The sequence below is a fragment of the Haliaeetus leucocephalus genome, unplaced genomic scaffold (genome assembly GCF_000737465.1).
Source record: "Haliaeetus leucocephalus isolate CR32 unplaced genomic scaffold, Haliaeetus_leucocephalus-4.0 Scaffold41, whole genome shotgun sequence".
In the NCBI taxonomy this organism is placed as follows: domain Eukaryota; kingdom Metazoa; phylum Chordata; class Aves; order Accipitriformes; family Accipitridae; genus Haliaeetus; species Haliaeetus leucocephalus.
Window position 1 is genome coordinate 647,507 of NW_010972477.1, and position 23,315 is coordinate 670,821.

The window sequence follows — 23,315 nt, forward strand, 5'->3', positions numbered from 1 at the left end:
AAAGTGCAGCGGTGATGGAACTTGAACTGGCTTCAGCAGCTGGCACCCAGCAACTTCCTCCAAATCGACATCTTCAGCACACACACCGTGGACATGGGCTGCACCAAACACACCAGCCATGAGCTCTGGAGGCAGCATGCAACAGTCCAACACCACACACAATCTCTCCTACCCTGAAGGACTGTTATGACAGATGGAGCGCCAAAGTCATGGATTAAATGAACTCAACGAACATGTTAGAGGGATGGCCCATAGACTAAGGGAATGGTATCTGTGTGTGTGTATAGGTATGTGTACATATATATCTCTGTGTGTGTATATATACCTATGTCAAAGATAGGGAAAGTGGTGGTGATTAATTGGAAAGTGTAGGATCTGGGCATGACACAGATGGTATAGAATAAGGTGTGGATAATGTCCTGGGTTCGGTTGGGATAGAGTTAATTTTCACAAGAAGCTGTGAGGGGACACAGCCAGGACAGCTGACCTGAACTGGCCAAGGGGATATTCGTTACCATATGACATCATGCTCAGTATATAACTGGGGGAGGTGGCCCAGGGAGGGGGGATCGTGGCTTGGGGGTGGGCTGAGCATTGGGTTCTAGGAGGTGAGCAATTGTATTGTGCATCATTTACTTTATATATTCTCTTTTTAGTATTATTGTTATTATTATTTCTTCTCTTGGTGTGTTGTCGTATTAAACTGTCCTTATCTCAACCCATGAGTTTTCTCACTTTTACTCTTCCTATTCTCTCCCCATCCCACTAGAGGAGTGGGGAAGGAGCGAGCAAGTGGTTACGTGGTGCTTAGCTGCTGGCTGGGCTTAAACCATGACATGTATTTTAAACAGTGGTTATAAATTGTGTCTTGTACTTTGGTCAAACATGTATACAGAGGGAGAGACACATTGTGCATGTACACTTCAAAAAAAAATGGCTGTGGTTAATGGACATAGCATTCTAGATAGCCTAAAATCTGTCTTCACTTGTATGGTTATAGACACCTCAGTGCTACTGTCTTTTCCTGAAGAGTGACATTTGCTTTCATTCTACACATTACCACTGAAATAACTAGTTACTAATCCCCTCTTAGACTATGCTGTAGATTCAGGAGGGGCACGAATGAAGACGGAAACCATGCAGAATAGCACAGCAGAACAATATTTTCTTAGTATGTGGCATAAACCATTTAGGACAAAAACTAACAAAAATGAGAGGGATGTTTATTCGAAATGGGAATACTTTTATTTAATCTGGAGAAAATTTGTTTGGCTGCCTTCTCTGGTAGGAGGGTGTGCTTTTTGGGACACAGTCAGTAACTAAGGAGAAGTTCTCTGCTCCTGTGTTTACACTACTTCAGCAAATGGAATAGATGTAGTAATTAAGTGTTCTCAAAAGGTTGCAAAGTGAGTTGATTAAGTGAATTACTAAACTCAAAATAAGCATGTCAGGATCAAGACGTAATTGTTCATTCTCTTTTATGCAGTCTTGTTCTGTAAATAAAGCACTGCTCTAATGGTAACATTTTCCACAGCAGCAAAAAGAAACTATTTTTGTTTAAACTTGTAAAAGGTCTTGTTCGTGGTATCAACAGTTTTCATAAACAGCACAGTCTTGCCTTGCTCTTAACAGTTTTAATGGTGGAAGCACTGACTCATTTTGGTGAGCTGTTCATGACTCTTTCCTTAGAGGCATGCCTCACAATAGACATTTGTATTTTACAATAATGCATTTCATTGCCATATCTCAAAGTATTTTGACAGAATGAGTAAATGTTACATTGTCAGCATAATAGGAACAACAATAGTGGCATAGAAATTACTTGCAGTACATTCAATGAACAGAAAACTGGAAGTAGAATTCAGGCCCTCCATACCTCTTATCTTATCAGGTAGCTGAGGGTTAAGACATACAGGAACCACATTGGTCTTGTCTTTTCTGCAGATTTCAACCTTCACCTGGAAATGCTAGCCACATTTCCTATGTATTCTGCTCTGCTTCCTGGGATATTGTGAGAACTCATGCTGCTGAGAATAAATGGAATATTGATATTAACCACTAAATTATAATCCTGAGAGTGGTAACTAATGAAATCCCTTCTCAGTCCCATTCACACCACAAGCCCAGCTTTTAGAAAGCACAATGACATTCTGAGGGAGTCTCCTGAAGTTTTCTTCCCTGGTAATTTATATTTCTCATTTAGTGTACTTTATTTGGGTAGTTCAATATCCATCCACATGAATGCCATTTTGTAAAAAAGTCTTTGAGTGATCCAGAAGTCATCTACACCTTTGTGAAATAGCCACATTTTTCTATGAGGCAATTTTGTGAGAAACAGAAAGCTACTGCACAATGAAAACCAGCCTCAGGTTTGTACCATCTGCTATGCAACTGTTTACCTGATAGCAAAATTAGTCTGCTGAGTAAGCAGAGTCCTCTCAAAAGGCAAATAACAACACGTCAAAGAATTTTTCACCATTTGTTTGAGAGAGAGCAAGTGCATGCATGAATGCATACACGAGGATCCTTGCTTTGAAGGAAAAAGAAGTGGAGAATAAATCCTATCTGCACTAGAGATAAAAGTTTTGAGAGACTCTTCAAGAGTCTCTCAACTAATCCCAAGGGTCACTCAAGAAGTGGGAGATGCTTCTGGGGGAAAAAAAGGGAGATCTTTAATTGAACTCCTCAAGCCCCGTGTACATATGTGCATGTTAACATGCTTCTTACCTCCAGAATTATTTGCTCACTCCTTGATGGGTGTTGCTGTATTGCGCAGTTTGAGTGGCCTACCAAAACGAACTTAAGACCCAAGAAAGTCAATGGAGATAAAAACAGGAGACAGAAATTTCGTTGAAATACCTGCTGGAGCTGCCAGTCCCTCTTCAGCGACTAGGCAGCCCACAAGAACTAGCTGTCTGTGTTGGAAGTCTGCCTTCGGGAAGGCTCCCTAGAGCCCCCACAAGGAACCATGCCGGAGTTCATCCAGTGAGAGAACATGTACCCTCCTAAGGAGCAGAGAAGCTTAAAGCTCAGGATGTTGGTATTGAAGTGCAGCAGATATGCAGAATGCACAATACAAGATTCAGTGACAACAATAAAAAAAAAAATTAAAAAGGCTTTCATGACCCTGATTGCCCTTTTTTTTATTTTGGCTGACCTGTAATCTCATTATGAAATGAGAGGATAACATTGTTTGAAAGAGGTTGCAGCATAAAAATGTCTTTGAGTCACTTTGTGTTGCATTAAGTAAATTGTTTCTTTGGTAGTTCTGTAAATAAAAGGTGATGGTGAAACCTGAAAAGCGCTCTTTTTGCTACCATGCAGTACTATAGTGAGTAATGTCGTAATGATTTAAAATTAAATACCTTGATATTTCAGCAGTTCTGCATGCCTCAGTACCTCTTCAAAGATCCTTAGTTTTAACAGCAAGTCTCTCAATCTTTCCTGGAGTTACAGCACATAAAGTGTGTAAGTTACATATGTATGTAAGTGTGTACATATAGAGGTACATATTTACATATTAAAATGTAAGGGACCAGGAAATGGCATGCATTTGAGAAACCTAGAGAGAGACAGAAGTATGTAGCTTGCAGTTGGGGAAAAAATAGTAATTAAGCAGAAAGCGGGTTGTGGAGGAAAGGAACTCTTACCTCAGGAGACAAGCTGCCCTACTTTCTTTTCTCACATTTTGAAATCCATGAATCTTTTACTTGCTTTATCACTTTCCTGATTCCCTGCAGGCCAGAGCTGACAGCTAAGCCTCTGTTTTATCTTAAACTGTTCAAAGCATGTCGGAAAATGACTTACCCTGCTGAGTCTGAAAGTGGCTGCATGATTGCAGGAACCCACCTACTGGTTACCCCCAGTCCAGGTGATCACCGTTGCTTGAGTGAAATCGTAATGATAGTCCCAGAACAGCTGGCAGATTGTTACAATAGATGGTCTTTTACTGCTTCCAGTTGAAGACCAGAAACTGAGTTGATGGGGTTTTTTATTCTCTCTAGAAGTAATTATTCATGTCTTGGGCCACTCTGATATCAGTGCATAACGACAGTATTCGTTTTTCACCCTGTATTATTAACAGCTGTTTTGTATATGGACAGGGTCAAGCAGTTGCGCTGGCTGTAACTGTCTTGACTGTTTATTCTGTGGGCTCTCTCTGCTAACTTCGAATACGGCCTTTACAAATCCTTTCTATTTTTATTCCTTTGCACTTCTCAGAATTAGCTTTAAAATACACTGCTGTCACTACACTTCAGCACGATAAAATGCAGCTATAAGGTGAGTGTGGCCACATTCATGTCTAAAAATAGGATTCTACTGGAATTCCTACATTAATTTCATTTTAGTAGGCTTTAACTTGTGCTGAAAATTGATAAACCTCAAGCAGTTCTCTCTGATGAAGCAAAATAAAGCAGGATAGGAATTGCAGACTGTTTATGCTCAGCCTGTATCATGAAATAATATGCTCGTGTACTGCTTTTCATCTTCGAAGTTTTACCATCTGTATTACCATCTCTGAGAAGTGACATGTAAGTAACTGGTATATGAGATTCTTAGGTTGAAATTCATCTGACTAATGACACTGGAACCCGCATTTTGCAGTTCTCAGGAGGAAGCTGTAACACCATTCTTCACTGGTGTTAGATCTTGTGAAATAACTGTTTCTTTTTGGGTATCTGAGGAGAAAGAAAACACTAAGGCTAGGTACAGCTCCCTTTATTGTCACAGGGTATTTTTTCTGATTTTGCACTGGTGAGAATGTTTGCAGAGAAGTTGTTGTTGACGTCTTGTTAACTAATTACAACCAGGTATGAAGGTAAAAGAGGATTTGTGAATCTGTGAAAGTCTGGAGAACCCACCCAGAATGAAGCTTTCAATTCTCCCCACTATACTGAGATCACAGGGGTTGGAGATGTATACTGCCATTAGTTAATCACATCAGAAACTTCCTTCTTATTTTTGTAGGGTGAAACATTTTCCAAAGGCTCTCCAAAATCAGCAGGGAGTTTCTGGATGTCATTTTGGATCTTTGCTTACCATATTGGCTGAATTCAAGCCTTCAACCCTAGGCCCGTTAGTCAGTAAGCATCCTCTATGATTATATCAGTGGTTTTATTTTTCTTAAAAATTGTGTTGTTGGCACAGCTGGACTTACTACACGGTGCAAACAAGGGGAGTGGTCTCTTCAATTTACTCCAGCAGATCATGCAACAGTAGACATGTACTAGCTTGAAATGTATACCTTGAATTAAGAAACAAATGTCAGTTATGTAGTCTTGATGAACTATTTTAGGTGCATAGGAATTTAACATTAATTGTGTTACTTGCTGTAATGTCTTTCTTGGCTCTTACTACACCCAGTCTTGTCCAATTTATGTGCGAGCTGATTTCTGACTTTTTGGAATTTGTGAGTCCTGTGAATCCTTATCATCACGCTGTGGTAGTAACTAGAGTAAATACAGAGAATGAGACTGAAAAGATACTGGGTAAACAGGCCTTACTGCCTCCTTTCTAAACAAGCAATGCATTGCATTGCAGAATTTCCCATCTGAAGACATGTTTCAGACATCAGAGATGCAGTGAGAAACTTGGACAGGATTGTCTTAAATAAGGAGGTTGTGTGCAAACCACTGTTGAGTTATTTAGGTTAGTTAACTAACTTTATCACACACTGTAAAAACATTAAAAAAACCCAGAAGGGCAATTGGGTCATTTTTCTGTTCTTCATTAAAGCACTGTTCACAGAAGTAATTCCAAAGTAATTAATTGTCCCTGCTTATAGCATTGCAGTGGTGCTTGTTTTGTGCCAAGGGCCATCATTTGAAAGCACTCAGCACCTTCTGAGAAGTCTGCTGCAGGATAGCATCAACAATATTTTGGATGATTTCTCAAAAAATACAGTATGGTTGCTAACAGTATAGATATGGGAAGAGAAGCAGATTTTCCAAGTGCAAACTGCACAATATCAAAGCTTGGGGTACCCAGCCACACGTTTTGATTTAGTCACAGATTTTGTCACTTCCTTGCTTCTCGACTATAAAAAAGGGACAATAATATTCTTACTTTATGAAGGCATTGAAAAATAATTTCAGTGTTCCAGGCATCTTGCAATTGAACAAATGCTGAAGATACTGTTCTTATTAGATGGACAGATCTGCCAATGGGCTGATGAAAGAACCAATGCTGAATGAAAGTCATAAGCTTACAGATCATTGTAAAAGAAATTAACTTCAGCAGATGTGAAGTTCTGTGTTATGCAATATTGCTTGCCCAGACTTGTGGTAGCTGCTATAATTGTTTCACTGCATTTGGGTTGTGGGAAGGGGTATCATTGACATGGCTAGTGAAGCAGAATTTTTAAAGACAGTGCTTTTTTTTTGCCTTTTTTTAAAAAATTTTGCCAAGTAGAAATGTAAAATAAAAATCTGTATTTTAAAATATTCATTTATTTTTCTTTCTTTCTTACAGCTTGTGGCCAATGCAATCCTTTTTGTCAGTGTAAATTTGTATGGGGTCTTTGTGAGGATTTTGACTGAAAGGGCTCAGAGGAAGGCATTCCTTCAGGCCAGGAACTGCATTGAGGACAGGCTGAGGCTGGAGGATGAAAATGAAAAACAGGTCAGTTTTTAAGCCTTATTTCTTTTTCTCTGTTTCTTCTGAGATGACTGTAGTTACGTGAACCACAGGTCAGGACATTACTGCCAAGTGCATGATAGGGCGTGTGTGCATTTCCATGGTGAAGGGAGGGAGCTGCCTCCCCCTGCCTGCTGCAGCTCTTCCTCCCCAGTGCATCACACTCTTCGCTCCTCAGAAGGTGCAGCTGACCCCACAGCTACTGTCAGCTCCAGGACCAGAGGGGATGTATTTTAGGGCTGAGGCAAAGCTAACATAGTATTCCAATCTAAGATCCTGGGTTTTTTTCTGCATGGATGTTTTGGGGTGGGTGTTAGATATTCTGTAAATACTTCTCTTCTGGCTGTGTGTGCTAGAACCTGTTTGCATTCATGACACCTATTAACAAAAGTCAACATTTTGGGTTCAAGGGACTGCACTGATAGACATGAATAACTGTGATAACAATCTGTTCCTTTTCTCAAAAGCCACCTTAGCAGTTTGATGGTTTATTTCACACAATTTTATCAATCAATCTTCCAAGTAGATTTGGAAACAATGAGAAAAAATGCTATATTGTGGAGCTTGCTGTTGTTACTCACAGGTCTGAATCTTAAACCTACTAAGATCTGTTCATCTGTAAGGTTTGGGCTAGATTTTTCTTTCTTTCTAGGTGATAATAGAGGGCCACGATGGCATACATAGATATAACTCCATTGACCTCTGTGAAATGATGGTAACTTATGCTAATAAAGCCCTTAAGTGGTATTCAAACCTTGCTATACAAGATATCAGGGTCCTCAAAGCTTGTGTACCTCCCACACTTGTACTTCCTTTCACTTGCAATTTCTCTAGCGAGTTTATTCCTATGCATGAAATAATGCGGGTCCTTAAGTACTTTCTGTTATGAATTGAGTGAATGCATTTTTATGATCTGAACACACTCTGTAATAAGTAGATGTCTTCTTTGAACAACTGCATATCTTTGCTGGCTGTGTAAAAATGGTATTAGGATCAAAGCCTTTAGGTTTGATTCTGGTCTTTTGTAATCTAAAGCTGCAAATTTTCAAAGGCATAAATGTGTCATAAGTGAATTTCCATGGGATTTAGGCAACCCTGAGATTTGTGCCTTTGAAAACCTGCTTCTGGGATCCAACATGAAAATAATATTGATTTTTGTGTTTCTTTAGTTAGCACATTAGCAATCTGTCTTATTTTATATTTTATCCATGCATATAGAAACATGAGAAAGAAAAACCAAAACACATAAGTACCATTACTGTTAATAGTATACCTAGAGAATCCTGCAAATGTTTTCCCAGTGCAGCATACAGGTCAGTGAAGAGAATACACTTTTCTCCTAAGCTTGTGAAATGAACTTTATGCAACACAGTGTAAAACTCAATACAGTAGTGAAATATGCTAATTAGCTGTCAAAAATACCACCAAAATACGTTCTGTGGCTGCTGTCATAGTACATTAGAATACCTCTAAAACCAGGGTGAGAGTTAAGACATGATTACAGGCTACAAAATTATTCTGCAGTTGCTGTAGCATAACGTAGCCCAAGTTTCCAGCTGGCAACACTCAAGAGTCTTTGAGAGGAAAAAAGATGTTGCTGACCTAGTTCAATTTTTGTGATCATTCCTGTATTTTGTTCTCTGAAGTACCAACATTACATGTTAAAAAGGACTGAATTTTTTCATCAGACTTTCTTGTCTCATTCAAATGCTCTGACCTAGATACCGTAGCCCTTTTACATTGAGAATTGTAATCCAAAATGCTAAAACCTTTCCCTGGTATTTCTGTGCAAGTCTCTAATGGGAGAGGAAAGAACATGCTCTTGGCTTTTGAACATACGCTGCCTTCTGGAGTTAAAGTGTTGACTGTGTGAGACAGATACCACAGCTGAAACTGTAAGTGAGATTTCTTCCTCTGTGTCCTACTTACAGTGGTCCTCCTCATGTAGGATGCGGTTGTAGTAATAGTGCCACATGATAATTTTGATAAATCTATTTTTATGAGCAAGAGCAAAGATACCATGTTGTAGCATTTTTGGAGTCATCACACAGGAGTTTGCAAGTAGGCTTTGGAAGTGTTGCTGAGGAGAAGGGGAGCAGATGGACTCTCTTTATTTTAAAATTCAATTTAATGTTCACCCTGTTATCTGTGGTCACAACAAATAACTGGCCTCCATGGTGGCATCATCCATTTGTTACATTGCTGAACGTTAGACTGCAATTCCAGAGTAACACCAGAAGTGAAGGCCAAGTTTTAGACCATGAGCGAATAATTATAATCATTCCCTTGGGATAAGCTGCTTCTCTCATTATCTGTAAGTGTCAGCAACAAGACCATCCTCTGCAGAGCAAGCAGTTAAGAATAAATATTGTGAGGTGGGTCCCGTTCCCTGCAACTGCACTTGTTCTGTTCCTGCTCAGTCAGAGCACCTGAGCGCTCCCTTTACTCCCACTGCACCATCCCTCTGTGTCCACTTTGTTCATTCCAGATCACCCTTTGCGCATCCAGCAAGCAAGGCTTTGGCACCCTGCTTGCTCCCTGGAGGACTCCAGCGTTAGACGTCCCTACGGATCCTGAGGGCAGCCTCCCGGCAGGGCTTCAGCCCTTCCCAAGTGAGCAAGCAGGGATTGGAATGGGGCAGGCATTCCGCGCAGAGAAAGAAGTGATCTGCTGCTGGTTCAGGCTGCTTGCTGTCTGATTCAGAGGGGAAACCAGTAAGGAAGTTGTGGCTCACCGTGTATTAATTCCCAATGTGGCAGCTCCCGGAGTGGTGCTGTGCTCCAAGGAAGTGGTACCACTGTAATTCCGGGGTCATCTTAATTTGAAGTGCAACGGGACCACTCTGTTCAGAGGCCTGTAGGCTCCCATTTTCCATTTTTCTCGTCTCGCTTTCAGCATGTGTATAGTTTTGTCCTCCCCACAGTTTTGTGATGGTGAATTTCAGTCTAATTATGCACTCTGAAACGAGAACTTCCTTTTATTTGTCATAGACTTGTCTGATGACTTGATTGGGTGTTCTCCAGCTCTTGTTTTGTGATAAATTGTGAGTAATCATTCTACAGTAACCTTTTCCGTGCCACTCACAACACTAGACCTCTCTCATTACCCTGCTCATCTCTGTTTCCAAGCTGAAGAATTGTAGCCTGTTTAGTCTCCTGATGTATGGAAGCTATTTCCTACCCCAATCTTGCCAACTTTGTAAAGAATCTCACTCACATCCCCCTCCCCCCCTGCCCTGGAATATTTTAATGCAAATTCATGCATTGGATTCAGAGATAAAGCGTATAATTTCCATCAGTGAAATGCACTTGTTGCAGCACAGGCTGATGTGAAAACTGCCTGTTGTTTTCATATGAGGAAAGATGGAGAAATGTTTGACTTCATGCAAACCTCCAAAGCCCACAAAAACAGCTTAGATATCTTCACTGGTTTTTAATTGCATAAGTACATGCAAATATGTTTGCAAAATAAAGACCATCTTTCAAGCAACTTGTTTAGATCTTTCCTTCCCTCCTAAATGTTACTTTTGTACTTGCTCACAATTAGAACGTGATGGTGGGAAAACAACTGGAGAATAGCAAAGTCTCCAGTATGGGGGATTGGCTATCTTAAAAACTATTAATGAATTCACATTTAGTCTGTCAAACCATTGGGACTGGATAAATTTATTTAGTGGTGGCACCCATCTTTCATGAAATAGTTATGTACCTCACTACAATGCAGGAAATTTAAGTTTATTACAGGCTTTGACGTAAGAAGCTGAAGGAAGCACTAAAAACTACAAGGAGTTAGGAAGCACTGGGCTGAGACAGCCCGCTCTGGTTAGCTTCAGGGCCAGAAGCATGGCACTCCAGGTAGTCTAATTAGTTTTGCTGAGAGGTAGGGTTTTTCCCTTTGCTAGTACAACACCATGCTACTGCAGTAATGCTGGTTCCAGGAGACAGACTAGCACCCCAGTGTTGCTCTGCAGTGCTTCCGTACATGTTCACCAGATCATATGAAGCTACCTAAATTCTCTTTATGCAATGCTGAATTGTGCATACAAATGGAATGCATGTATATGTGTATGCATTCCAAGTGTCTGCTGTATTTTAGGGCAGTATCCTTAACATGTATAGTATTGTAACTGGGACATCACCGAGTCAGAGATTTGATTAATAACTATTCATGGAAAATGAAATTGTGTCAGCAAAAGATACTGCGAGTCTCGGTGCAGGATACTTTGAACTGCTGCTTAGGGCATTTTGGGTTCAAATTCCCTGCTGTGTTCAGGTCACCCTTCAAAACAATTTAATCAGATATTACACGTTTTGGGTATGTGTACTACCTCCTGTACCTTTGGGTAAAAGGATGACACCCACAGCAACCCTCCAGTGGTTTTGTCCATTATGTTTAGTTTCAAGCATCTATGAAAAAAGGGGAAAAAATACAACATTATGTTTGAATAAAGCAAACCGTGTTGGACTTCATGCTGGTAGTGGGTAACAGGTTGCTGGTTTTTTTTAATTCCAATTCAGCAACCAAACTGAAGAATTAGTTATTTGCACAGCCTCAGGCAGAAGTAATATCTAGGGTGCCTGACAGCATGCTTATCAATGCATAATCAGGTTCTCCTTATGTTTCCCATACTTTTTATTCCCAGAATCCTGCATCTATTTTCATTGCAGTGCAGAAGAAAATATGAAATTTATCATTAAAACACAGGCCCTGTTTCCATAATCAGTCATACTGGCTCTGTGCATCAGCAAATCGCCCTGCAGCAAAAATTTCATCTGGATCATGCGTGGGCACAAAAACATGTTCTTGTCAAATTATCTAGTGTGCAACAGGGAGGTGGTCCTGATTTTACACAAACTGCAGGGCGAGAGATGGTGCCTGATCCTCTGGAAAAGCTAGCCAGTAGAATCTTTGAAAAGTGTAGGTGGACTAACTAATTTTAGCTGCCAGGGTGAGCCTGTACCACATTAGCGCTGTATTCTGTTACAAGGAGGCTTAAAATTGAATGTATTGTGTCAGCGAACTGCAGCCTTACACAGGAAGGTCCACCTTCAAAAATCTATTTGTTCTGTTCTAGGATGAGGGAAAAGAGAAAAGGAGTGTTAAAATTTCAGGCTCTCGGTTTGAACTGCTGGGCTTCATGCCCACTCGTGCAGGCTGGCCAGCTCTGCCTCTTAGCCAAATAGCAGCAGCAGCAGAGATGGGGACTTCTCCTGCTCTCCGCTTCGTTTGCCACCTTTGGCTGCTGAGATCCTTACACAGAGCTGCGATGAACTGTTGGTTACCTTTATCCTGCTATGTGGCACCCCTGGTCCATCTTCCACCTTTCTCAGGTAAAAGGAGTTGCGGAGGCACGTTTCTCTCTCCCACACAGCAATAATTGCCCAGAAGCTTTCCACCGACTAGCGTATGTTAGTCCCCAGTCCTTCACTAGTCATGCACCTGTCTATCGTTCATATAGCAAATAATAAATCTGGGAGCTACCTGGGTTAAATGCAAACCTTCAGCTTCGACCCGCAGCCATTAGGAACTGCTTGTTACCCCTTGCAAGGCAGGGTATAGTAAACAAAGAAATGTGTTCTCATTTTAAAGTTCTATTGCACCTCTTTTTATGCAGAATAAACTTCTCATCTGAATACGGTTAGTGCCAGCAGCTGCGTTGTTTTGGCATACCATTGGCATTCTTCTTACCTAACTTTGGGCAACTAAAAGTGAGGCCTGTCATCTAACCTTTTAACCTATAGGCAGTAATCCTTAGCAGTAATAGACACATACAAGGGGAGTTCATCCCTTCTATCCTGAACAGCTTGCTGGAGATCAGATGAGGTTTTTTCCTGGAAGGGGTTACAGGGGACACCTAAGCTTAGGGCCAGACAGCTGCATGATAAGAGAGAGACGTGCCTTGCACTGGACTTGAAATGTCGAAATGCCGAAACTCAGTAAGACACAAGAAAAAACATACAGTTGTAAATCAGACAAAGTACATGTATTTTAATTGCGTTGTAATTGTATTACTCTACCCACATGCCTTTAATTTGCAAAATGTAACATATGGTATTATAGAAAAATCGATAAGAGCCTTTAGAAAGCCACACCTACAACAGCAGGCCAGGTCAGTACTACAACAATTTGGTTTAACTTTATTTCACCCCTTGAAACCTTCCTGATGTTAGTAAGTATGTCAATTAAATTGGTTATCAGCCATTTCATTTTTTGACACAAGGCATGAACTGTGGCAACTGAACAGATTTCTAAAGAAGAAAATAGGGCACATGAAATTTGCTTTTTAGTATAAGTCTATGTAGTCACTCATACTCAAACTAACAGGGGGATGTCTTGGACTGCTGTTTGTTGCAGTTTGTTTTTTCTCATAGATGTGTGTATGACATATGCCACCTACATTAAGGTCTTACATGTTGTAATGGATGCTGGCTTGCATTGAGTAGAGTAGACAAACATAAATAGATAAGTTAAAAAGTATAGTTGTATCATTTTGAAACCTGTTGATACTTTGGCTGTTAGGAGTTTTGAAATAAATATTGGGTAGTTACGAATATGTTCTGCTTCAAAAAACTGTCAAGTAAATATGCTGGTGGTCGACTCTGTGAATTTTTCAGTTTATTTTTCCAACTTGCTCTGTGTATTTTCCATTAGAGAGAATGGAGGAGGAAGTACAAACAAGAGCACACAAACCTGTCATTAGATGATTAAAAATACACTACCATACAGTTTTCAATAGGTAACATCATGGATAACAGTTGCTAAAGCAAATTATCATAGAGAAGAACACTGGCTACAGTGCATCAGATCCTTAAGTTAAATAGTAAGACAGATACTTCAAAAGCAATTTCTTAGGGCTGATTTCTAAAGTCCCAGCAATATCCATGACAGCAGTGCTGTGACTCAGGCAATGTTTCTATGTATTTTAGTAGGATGTCACTCTATAAAGTAACGCAACCTCAGGAGTGATTCCTGATGTTCCTCCCTCAGCAGTAGGAATTCATAGGGAACTTTAAAATGTCATTAGGAAAGTTCTCTTACGTGTATTCTTATTGTTGTCCACAGAATTGTTTTCACTTCTGGAAGTGTCTTAACTCTAACAAAAAGCTAGCTAATGCTTTAACACAAGCTTGACACAACTTTTCCTGTGCCACTCTTCAAACACAAAGCGGTTCCACCGTAGACCAGCAGCTCTGCCACATAGGTGCTTCACAGTACAGCAGCTGGCCCAGCCACATGTGCAGTTTGCCAAATGGTTCCTGAGTTGCTATGTTACTGCTTAAGCACAGATTATCTTCATGAGCAGGATACTGAGCTGGGCACTTTGCTTTCATCCCAGTGTGTGACAGTCAGTACACGCTGTTTGCCCACACAGACTCTCATAGACGCGTTGCCGGTTCCTTTTGGTCGACTTTCTGTGAAGGAAGAGAGCTAGACCACATCCCATTAGCTGGCCAAAAAAAACCATTCGAAGGTAAATTTTTTTTTCAGGTTTGCCATTCTAGAGTGAACTTCTGTCTGTCACGTAATTTAAATTCTTTCCAAAGTTTCTGTTCCCCATTACCTCTTCAATATAAACTGATTTAATTTGGAGTTAGCTTCCCTTCAGGAACATTTGATAAGGAATTTCCAGTTTGACAAGGTAATAATGAACTAAATCCGAGTCACACTTGTTATTTTAAATGAGTGAATATACTCATTGCTTCTGTAGCATGTTCATGGTTGGTCCTTGTTTTCCCTCTTTGGAAGGCGAGGAGATTTTGTGCTGATGGGTTAGGCTCATTTCCCTGCTCTGTGAAGACAAAATGAGGACAAGTAGCAAAGGACAAAGGCTTTTAGTTTTTTCTAATCTAGATTAGAAAAATTCTAGGTTTTTCAAAGCAAAGTGTTATATCTTCATCTCTGGAGATTATGGCATCTACTACGTTTTCCTGTTTTGCACTGTGATTTGCTTTCGTATTGCTATACTAAAGGCATCTGTGGTTTTCGAAAAAGGAACTGCTAACTGCTTACCACTTAGCATGTCTTTCTTAGGCTCTAAAATTACTGCTTTTGACTTCAGGTTCCTGTTTTCTTAAAATCCTTAGTCTGCTTACACCCACTACAGAGCTCAGTTTCTATCACTAGCAATCAAGAAGTTTATCTTTACTGAAGAGTTCTTGCTTGTTCCACCACCGGCAAAAATCTGTAATAAGGGCATGTACTGATATCCAGCGGCTGCTGCAGCTCTAAATGTATGCTGTGTCAGACAGTAGCAATGTTGTGAAGCACCGGTGCTAGTGCAGCAGCGTGTCCTTAATATTCCTCTGATTCTTCCCCCGCTCCGGACCCTCAGCTGCAGACTGTCTGCTCCAGCAGCGAGGAAGGAGTCTTGGAAATGCCTGCGGCCCTTCTGCCCTTGCTGCCCTGCGCCGGCCCCATTTCTCGGCAAGGTGCCAGAGCAGACCACAGCAAGTGTGCCACGTGTCTGTGGGGAGCTGGTGGAGAGATCGGGGCTTTGGAGGAGTGTGGTGAAGGACGATGTCGTATCTCACTGGGCAGAGGAAAAGAAGAATGTGCCACAGTCCCGGTACCATCTCGAGCTGTAACACGTAGCATGTTCTTTGAGAAAAATCCCACTAGCTGGGGACTGGAGAGTTTCTGAGGGCAGAAGAGCAGGGGGGATGCATCTGCCTTGCTGAAGGTTGAGCTCTGTGACTTTCAGTTCCTGAGGATACATCCGTGCCTGGCGCGAGTATTCAGTGTTACACTGGTGGAACAAACCAGCGTGGCTGTGGACTGGAAAGAGCTGAACCCGTCAGTGGAGAGGAAACTTAGTACAGCAGGGGTAAGCCAGTGAAGCCCTGACTGCTCTTCCATTTACCCTGGAAGGGGGTAGCATCGGTGAAGCTGATGCTGCTTGCAATACCTTTTTCCTAGCGTCTTCAGAAGAAAAGAAGAGCAAGAGATACAATGACAGGATTGTTGTCCCAGTCCTGTTCACGGTGGAACACGTCGCTCTGTGCGACACTTCAGCCTCTAGCGAACCTGGGCTCATGTGTCTCAGCTGCAGGCCTGCCTAGGAGTTGCATTAGCATGTCTATGCTCCCCCGATCACGACATGGGCAGATGATTGGTACTCTTTCTGAACATTTTTAAGGCCCCTCTTTATTTGAACCAGAAAAGCCTTTTTACAAAGAAATTAAATTTTTGGAACTTGTGCTTTAAGTGTGTCTTTTTGGTTTTAATATATATACTCAACACATATGCATACTGTCAGTGCTACTATAAGGGGATCATTTCACTGAAAGATGAAACCTGGCCTTCCTGACTCTGCAAGAGAATGGGCAAAACATTTTATTTCCACATAGGAAGATATAGAATGGTATGTTCAGTGGCTGTTCTGTGCCAAAGAAAGTCTCATCTTCACTGATATACCCTCAAGAACCCACTTATCAAAATTCCACTGGAGCTTGATAGAAACAAGGACATTTGTTAATCTAACATTTAATTAGGAAAAACTTCAAAACCTCCCATTTGACTTTTTCTTGGTTTTCCTGGCAGATATGTTCAAGTATACCATATTACTATCTTCCCATACCCGCTAACCTTCTCTAAATGTTTCTGCGGTTAGTAGCATGTCTTTGCTGACCCATGTATCTTTTGAACAGAACAGAACAGTGACCAAGACTAAAATAAGCAGTTTGTGTTGAGACTATATGCTTTACCTCTTAACTCCAGTTCCTCAAAAGAAGAGCACTGAGTTGGAGCTTATTCAAATGTGTGTTTTGAGGGTATGCTTCCATAATTGCTGATCATTCTGTCAGTGGTGGTTGCACCCAAGGGAAGTTTTCAGACCTCTCTGTTCCTTCCCCACGTTCATTGCAGAAAGGCAAAGAGTTTTGCCACTACTCTGTTTTTTTCCCCACCTTGTCTTGTTTTCCTCTATCTGTTTCTGCCTTCAGGGAGCAGAAGAGACAAACAATGTGGTGTTCCACACCTAGGTTGAAGGGGTCACTTTGAAGAGAGAATCACTGATGGAGTCGAGAAGTACCTGTCCCTAACAATATACTCCAGAAATGCTACTGTGCCTTCTTCCTTGCCAAGCATAAGTAGGGTTTCAAGTTATCTGCTTTAGACAATGGTCTGATTATATCTGTATGGCTACTTGCCTGCACTATAGTGAGGCAAATAAAGATGCCTTAAGTATAAAGTCACTGGTTGGTTGTGTGAATTTAGCTGCTTCTCACTCAAGTTTGCTGCCAGTAGGAAGATTTCCATTAGCTGAAATGAGTGTATTCTTTTTCCGGTAAAGTTTTCTGTGATGGTTTTGTGGATACATTGAATTTTGCCAGTTAGGTTTCAGAGAGAGTGAGTACTGCAGATACGGGGTGAGAGTAAAAAGATTAATGGTAGGCTGATGCTACAGTCATTTAGTCATTGCCAGTTTATATCTGGTGTCAATGCTGTTAGCTTGCCTTTCTGAAGATTAATCCTTACTGGTATATTTCTAGAGCATTCTGATTTAATACATAGGAGGGCAACCAGGAAAACAGGCTATGGTTTTTGTACTTCCTAGTTTCCTTGTTTATCCTCATAGCCTTTCTCTGTTCTTGTTCTTGTTTGAACAAGATTCGTGGAGCTGATCTCAAGGTATCCTACTAGCAATCTTCCAGTCCATTCTGGAATCACACTTGCCTTTTTCGGGTAGCATCACACAAATACTCCATAGTCATTCAGTGGTCAGTGGGTATCTGAGGCTTTTTCACATGCAGAGGTTTCCAACTCCTTCTCTGTCCTGTGTGTTTGTGGATGGTACCTAAAAGGCACAATGTACTGCTGGGGTTTTCTCATTCTTATCATTCCACTTCTTGTGTGCTGTCCTGTGAACTTTGTACCTTCGAGCAGTTTTATGGTCTCTTTGTGCCCGCTCTCCAGCCCGACGCTTCTGCGCCTGCTCCATGCTGCCCATTGCTCTCTCTGTTTTAGCCAAGAATTCACCCTCCCCTAATTCTTTCACGAAGTCTTACCTTCTCCATTGTAAATAATAATGTTCCATGTGGAACCTATCAGTGCCTCATTGAACACCATGCTGATGACATATCCTGCCTTTCCTTTATTTAAACAAAAACAATCAGTTAACCATAAAAAGGTGTCAGATTGGTCTGATACAGGTCTACTCATCCTGAATCCATCTTGCAGTTCATATGTAGTATTTTGATCATCTACCATAACTGTACGTTGTTATCCATCCTCTTACTACTCAAAATCTGTGCATTAGATGGCAGTTTTATGAATGGTCTTTTATGATTATGATTGTAATAATGACTTACTGATAAATACAATTTTTCAAGAAATCTCAGGAACGTTCTGAAACATTGCCACCTTGTGGCTTTTAAAAAATCACCATCTTTAACAGTGCTTTTTCTTGTACTTTGTTGGAAGAAAAGGCATAGCATAGTTAATTTAAAATAATCCGCTAATGAAATCTGCTGTCTTTGTTTTCCAGCTTACAAGAAGTGTAAATGAATCCTAGTAGTTTTACACAACGTTTTTCTTCCATGCATTGCACTAGGCTTCCTTTTTCTCTCATTTTTTTGGTTTTCCTTACAGGGAATTAAAATGGCTGTGCGGTGTAATATAGGGATGACAGAGACTATAAACTAAGCAGTAGCTTTTAAAATTATGCAAGAGTGAACTTATCAAGGTATAATTAGGTAGCAGGTGGTAATATTTAGGATGTACTTTGGAGTTCCTGCTGACTAAGTAGAAGCTGAATCTCAAAATTATATAGATGAGTTGACTTTGAAACAGTCGTATTAATATTTTATATGCATGTCTGAAGCTTGTCTTCTCCAGGAAAAAAATTATTTTTAAATATATTGGCACTTTCCGTACAGTATAGCAATAACAAAAGAAGATCTGTGGTAGACTGCAAAAATTGGTGGGTTGGATTTCATGTTATGTATTGTAAAAAACCTTGCAGAGTAGATGATCAAAATACTCCTTTCTTTTGTGAGCTCCTTTTCCCATTTGTCATCATTGTTGGAGTGTTACTATACCAAACAAAAATATTCATATTTTATCAGCCAGGAAACAAAGGTGCCAACCCTGGTTTTGTTGCAGGCTTCTTTTTTCTTTCTTTCTTTTTAAAGTCCCTGTGAAAATGCAAAAAGCAGTGGACCGTGGCCACGCAGTCCATCCTGAATAACATGGTTCAGTGCCAGGGAGCGTGAGAAAGGACCGGGATCCGGAGTGCTCTCCAGAGTCACTGCTTTCCCCAGCACGAGCTCGGGAACCTCGGCGTCCCGTTCTGAGCAGGCTCCGTGAGGCAGAGGGCTCTGCCGAGGCAGGCGCAGGGCCCAGGGTACCCAGTGGCGAGGCGCAGGGGGGACCCGGCGGAGCTGGCTGGAAGAGACGGGGTTGCATCTGTTTCAGCCCTGTTCTCACGGGACTGAAAGACGTGCAGATCAGTAAGTTCTTCTGCAGGGCCCTTCAGCAGGTCCAGACTGCGGCTCCATTCTCAGAGTGAATTCCGGTGGATGTGCATATACAGTAGCGTGAGAGGACAAGGAGCAATGACTTTCAAAGAACCAGAGAAACATGAGAGCCCGTGGCTTGGAAGCAATGCTACAGTTCCTCTGGTTGCTTCTCTTCCGTATCTCAGAAAAAATGGCAACAACCGATTCCTTTGATAAAATAGTCAGCACTGACTATAAATAAGATTTCCATTTGGTTTTCTGTTTACCTTATATGATAATCGACAGGAATACAATTTAGCATGGAGAAGCACAGCAAGTGCATCCAGTTTATGGGTAGAAAGTTGTGAGGGGTCATCCAACTGCACGGCAGGCAATGGGAAAGAGGAGAGGATGCTGGCTGAGAACATTAAGACATTTTTCTGCATTTCAGCCTTCTTTTCTGATGAAGGGAGTGTGGATTCATAAATGATTTACAACTTGGTGAAGGAATTTGAAAATGTATCACAGTCATTTCCCATACAGATGTCAAAATAAATCATTTCGTACAATAGGAATGGAATGTGGTATTGGACTGTATAGTATTGCTTGGGGAGCTGCATGAAATGATTATAAAACAAAGTGAAAATTTCAAAGGGACTTTGAGAAAGTCATAAGTGTTTGGAAGAAGCAGTAAAATAAGCAAGACGATGATTTTCAAAATGGGAGGGGGACAGGCTTCTTCATGTGGAGACAGGCACAAGACACGTATTAGGAACCTGCACTGGGGACTCCCGTAGAAGCGGAGCCAGTGGGAGAAGCCGTCTGGGCCAGGGATGGGGATGGGGGAGGGAGTTGTGCTGAGAAGCCTCCAAATTGGGGAAAGCTGAAGAGAGCTTTGGGGCAAAACAGAGAGTGTGGATGATGGAAACTGTTGCTTCAGCAGCCTCTGTGGTCTGCTCGCCTCTTTCTGCTTCCCCTCTCAGGAAGGAGAAATCGCACCACTGCTAGAGGGTGCTGAGCCCTGAGCTCCCCTGCTGTTGCAGAAGCCACACTTGTGTGTGGGAAGGTGGCAGGATGGCTTCGGGCCTCCCCGGGAAGCCACAGGCACCCTCCACTCCTGATCACTGTGCTGTTGTCCCCCTTGGTACACAAGGGTCAGGAGGGACCTCTGGAGGTCATCCAGTCCAACCACCCCCTCAAAGCAGGACTGCCAGCAACACCAGGTCTGATCAACCGTGGCTTTGTCTAGCCAAGTCTTGAATAACTGTGAGACGACTAAAGTTTTTCTCCAGGTCCAATGCAGAGAATTGCAGTACAGGAGCTTGTACTTGCAGTTAGGGTTGAGAATGTTCTTTTTGGCCATTAACAATGGGAAACAATTTTTTTTCCCATTTCTCTACCTTTGCGTATTTTCCTTCTTTGTCATGTGCTAGTTGTTGAACAGGGCCAAGGTAACACTGAGCCATTCCTAATTGGCTTGGTATGCACATTTTGACTTGCCTTGGAGTCAAAGGAACGTTTGCTCCTTCTTTTATTTCTAGCAACGCTTCATTGCTGTGGGAGAAAGGAATCTGGATGTTTTTCTAAATCGAATGTCCTTTTCAAAATTAACAAAGTCTTCATTAATGGTACAGAAATCCTCATTAATGAGGATAAGACAGTTGGCAGAGGCAGCCCAGTTTGACATTCCAGATCCCAGGCGAGGACTGGCAATTTAAAATACAAATGAAGAATGCTGTGAATGAAGGAGATATAGGTCCTCATCTGTCATTTTCTTTTCTTAGTGAGATTTGTGCAGGGAATGCAAAATCATTCACAGACAATTATAATTTCTGAAAAGAATCTTTTTTTCAGCATGCGATTTCACTTTAGACCATGTTAATGCTGAGTGAAGATTTACAACAGAAGAAGAGAGTAGAAATTCCTAAAACAGTCTAAGTTGGTCATAGGGCCAAGATTTAATTTTCTGGGTAGAAACCAGCTGTAATTAGCCTAAAGAGCATTGTGGATCAGTGAGAGAGGTGAAAATGTGGAAACATTTTTCTCTCTGCTAGGCCCTATGTTTTGGAATATGCCACGTGTTGAGGCTACCTCAGTACAACATCATTTGTCACAAATAAGAAGGTCTGCAGCCTGAGTGTTGTTTTATTCTAGTCAAAGTTGTTGCTAATTGATTAGTGCTGTCTCACTCTTTCAATTTTTTTCTGTCACCACCCATCCTCATCAGAGGCAACAACCACTCAGGCATGAATGTCACCACAAATGGGACCGGCCTTGCTTTGGTGCTATCACTTCTTCCATTCAATGCACTATGCAGCAGTGCACATCTAGTTTTCCTTTTAGTCTGGTTTTCAGATTATTTTTATAATCAGATACAGAAGCAAATGAAGAAAATCTGACAACGATGGTAGGACTTGCTGAGCAGAGATCCCGGCGGGGACCTTTCCCAACCCTTCCCACGGCTGTGTTTGCTGTACATGAGTTCACTCTTGCCGCTCTAAACTTCTGAATCCTTGAGCATTCATTCCTTAGGCTGACCTGAAGGGCGATACTGCTTTGCTTGACAGATGAGATTTGGCCCAAAATATAAGAGACTTTTCTTATTCTTTTTCTAGAGAGCTAGATGCTGTCTTTCATTTATTTTGAGTGCTTCGATACTTTCCATTGTGGGGTTGTTTCTCACATTTTCCAGTCTCTCTTCCAGTGACAATTCTTTACAGCCACGATGCTGCTTCCCTTCTTGGTCTGAAAGGTCAGCAGTGGCTGCCCTTTGAGAGGGCCATAATTGAGTCTTTACTCGCTTGGAGAGTCTGAGGCTGCTAACCCTCTTTGTAAAGACTTTACAATTCTTCCTCAGTAATCTTTTTTTTTTTTTTTCTTCCCTATCTCTAATGAAAAAAGCAAGCCACCACAATTTGATATAGGATTTTCATAAGCTCCCTTCAGGTCTTGTAATAGTCAAGCTAATGCATATAGGAATCACCGGTTTTGTAGCCTCCCTTACTATATCTGCAGGTTTCAACGCTCTCAAGTGCTGCATCCTGCATTTCTACAATGCTACCTTCACAGTAACGATTGTTATTACCTCCCTGGCTTTTGTGCCATTTGCTGAGCACTGCAGAAGTTATCTGTGAGTTTTTTATTCACATCTTGGATTGTAATTGTGTTTACAGGCCATATTCAGTGAGCATTGGTCTCTGCAAGAATCTGTCAGTATAATTTTTGTTTGGTTGTTTATCTTTTTGTTTTAGTCTGACTTTCTAGGAAACAGAAGCTGAAACCCCACTCTTTATAAGAGCTTTGGAATTTACTTATCCATTTCAGCAAAATGACAAAGATCTTGTTTAATATGCTTACTTAAAGAGAAGCTATAGTGAACATTTAGTCCTTATCAGACATCACAAAATTGGCATCCAGGATAATACTTACGATATTCCAGCATCCTTTGGAGTTTATACCATCTTAAGCACCAGAGAATTTAATCACCAGTCCAAACTTCTTTCCTGTGTGGATTCTGTTTTGTCTGATAGGTGGTCAGCTCATTTTACAACCTCACTATATTTCAGTTAAAACAGTAAATCAACTGCAAGACACAAGTAGTGGGCAACAGAGCTTTGTAAGATCCACTGTTGACAAAACTATTTGTTTGGGATTTTAACCCAAATTTTGGGTTACCCAAATATAATTGTGCTGCAGAGATATAAGCATACTTAATTAAATCAACATAAAAATTATAGTAATTAACCATTTTCTACCAAGATGTGAGACTGTTTGGTTAATCTGAAATTGATGTATGCATAAACTGTTAATAAATATTTAATTCCATCTTATTCTTTGCAATATTCTTAGTATACATACAAGAATAATAGGAAGTATTAGTTAATGATCCTTAGCCTCTAGTCCACATGAACTGCCACAAACATATGAAGGAACTTTAGTCTAAAGTAAGTAGCAGGGCAGTTCTGCAAAGTTTAACTTATTCTTTGGTGACATAAATATTCAATGTGTCTTCTTCCAGAAGAAACTGTAAAATTAGAAACCCTTTGAGTATTGTTTGGTGGTTTTGGCTGGTGAATGAATGCATGTGAGCAACACAAAGCGCTTGTCTGTGCAGATACACTCTTCTCAGTGTTAATTGTTGCTCTTTATTTATTTAATGTCATTTAAATAAAAGGAGGATGTGGTTTGGCCAGTATCTGCACTTCTGTGACGTCTCACAGCTGCCATTACGGTGGCTGTCAA

The 23,315-nt window shown here is 41.0% G+C and overlaps 1 protein-coding gene across 1 annotated transcript in view; it reads left to right on the top strand.

Moving 5' to 3' along the window:
* The first annotated feature begins 2,968 nt into the window (after positions 1-2,968).
* Positions 2,969-23,315, top strand: part of ADCY1 (adenylate cyclase 1 (brain)) — a 127,852-nt gene continuing 107,505 nt past the window's right edge. The window contains exons 1-3 of the mRNA XM_010577084.1: positions 2,969-2,985; positions 3,741-3,897; positions 6,472-6,621. Of these exons, the coding sequence (XP_010575386.1) occupies positions 2,969-2,985; positions 3,741-3,897; positions 6,472-6,621 (324 nt within the window). The remainder of the gene's footprint in view (positions 2,986-3,740; positions 3,898-6,471; positions 6,622-23,315) is intronic.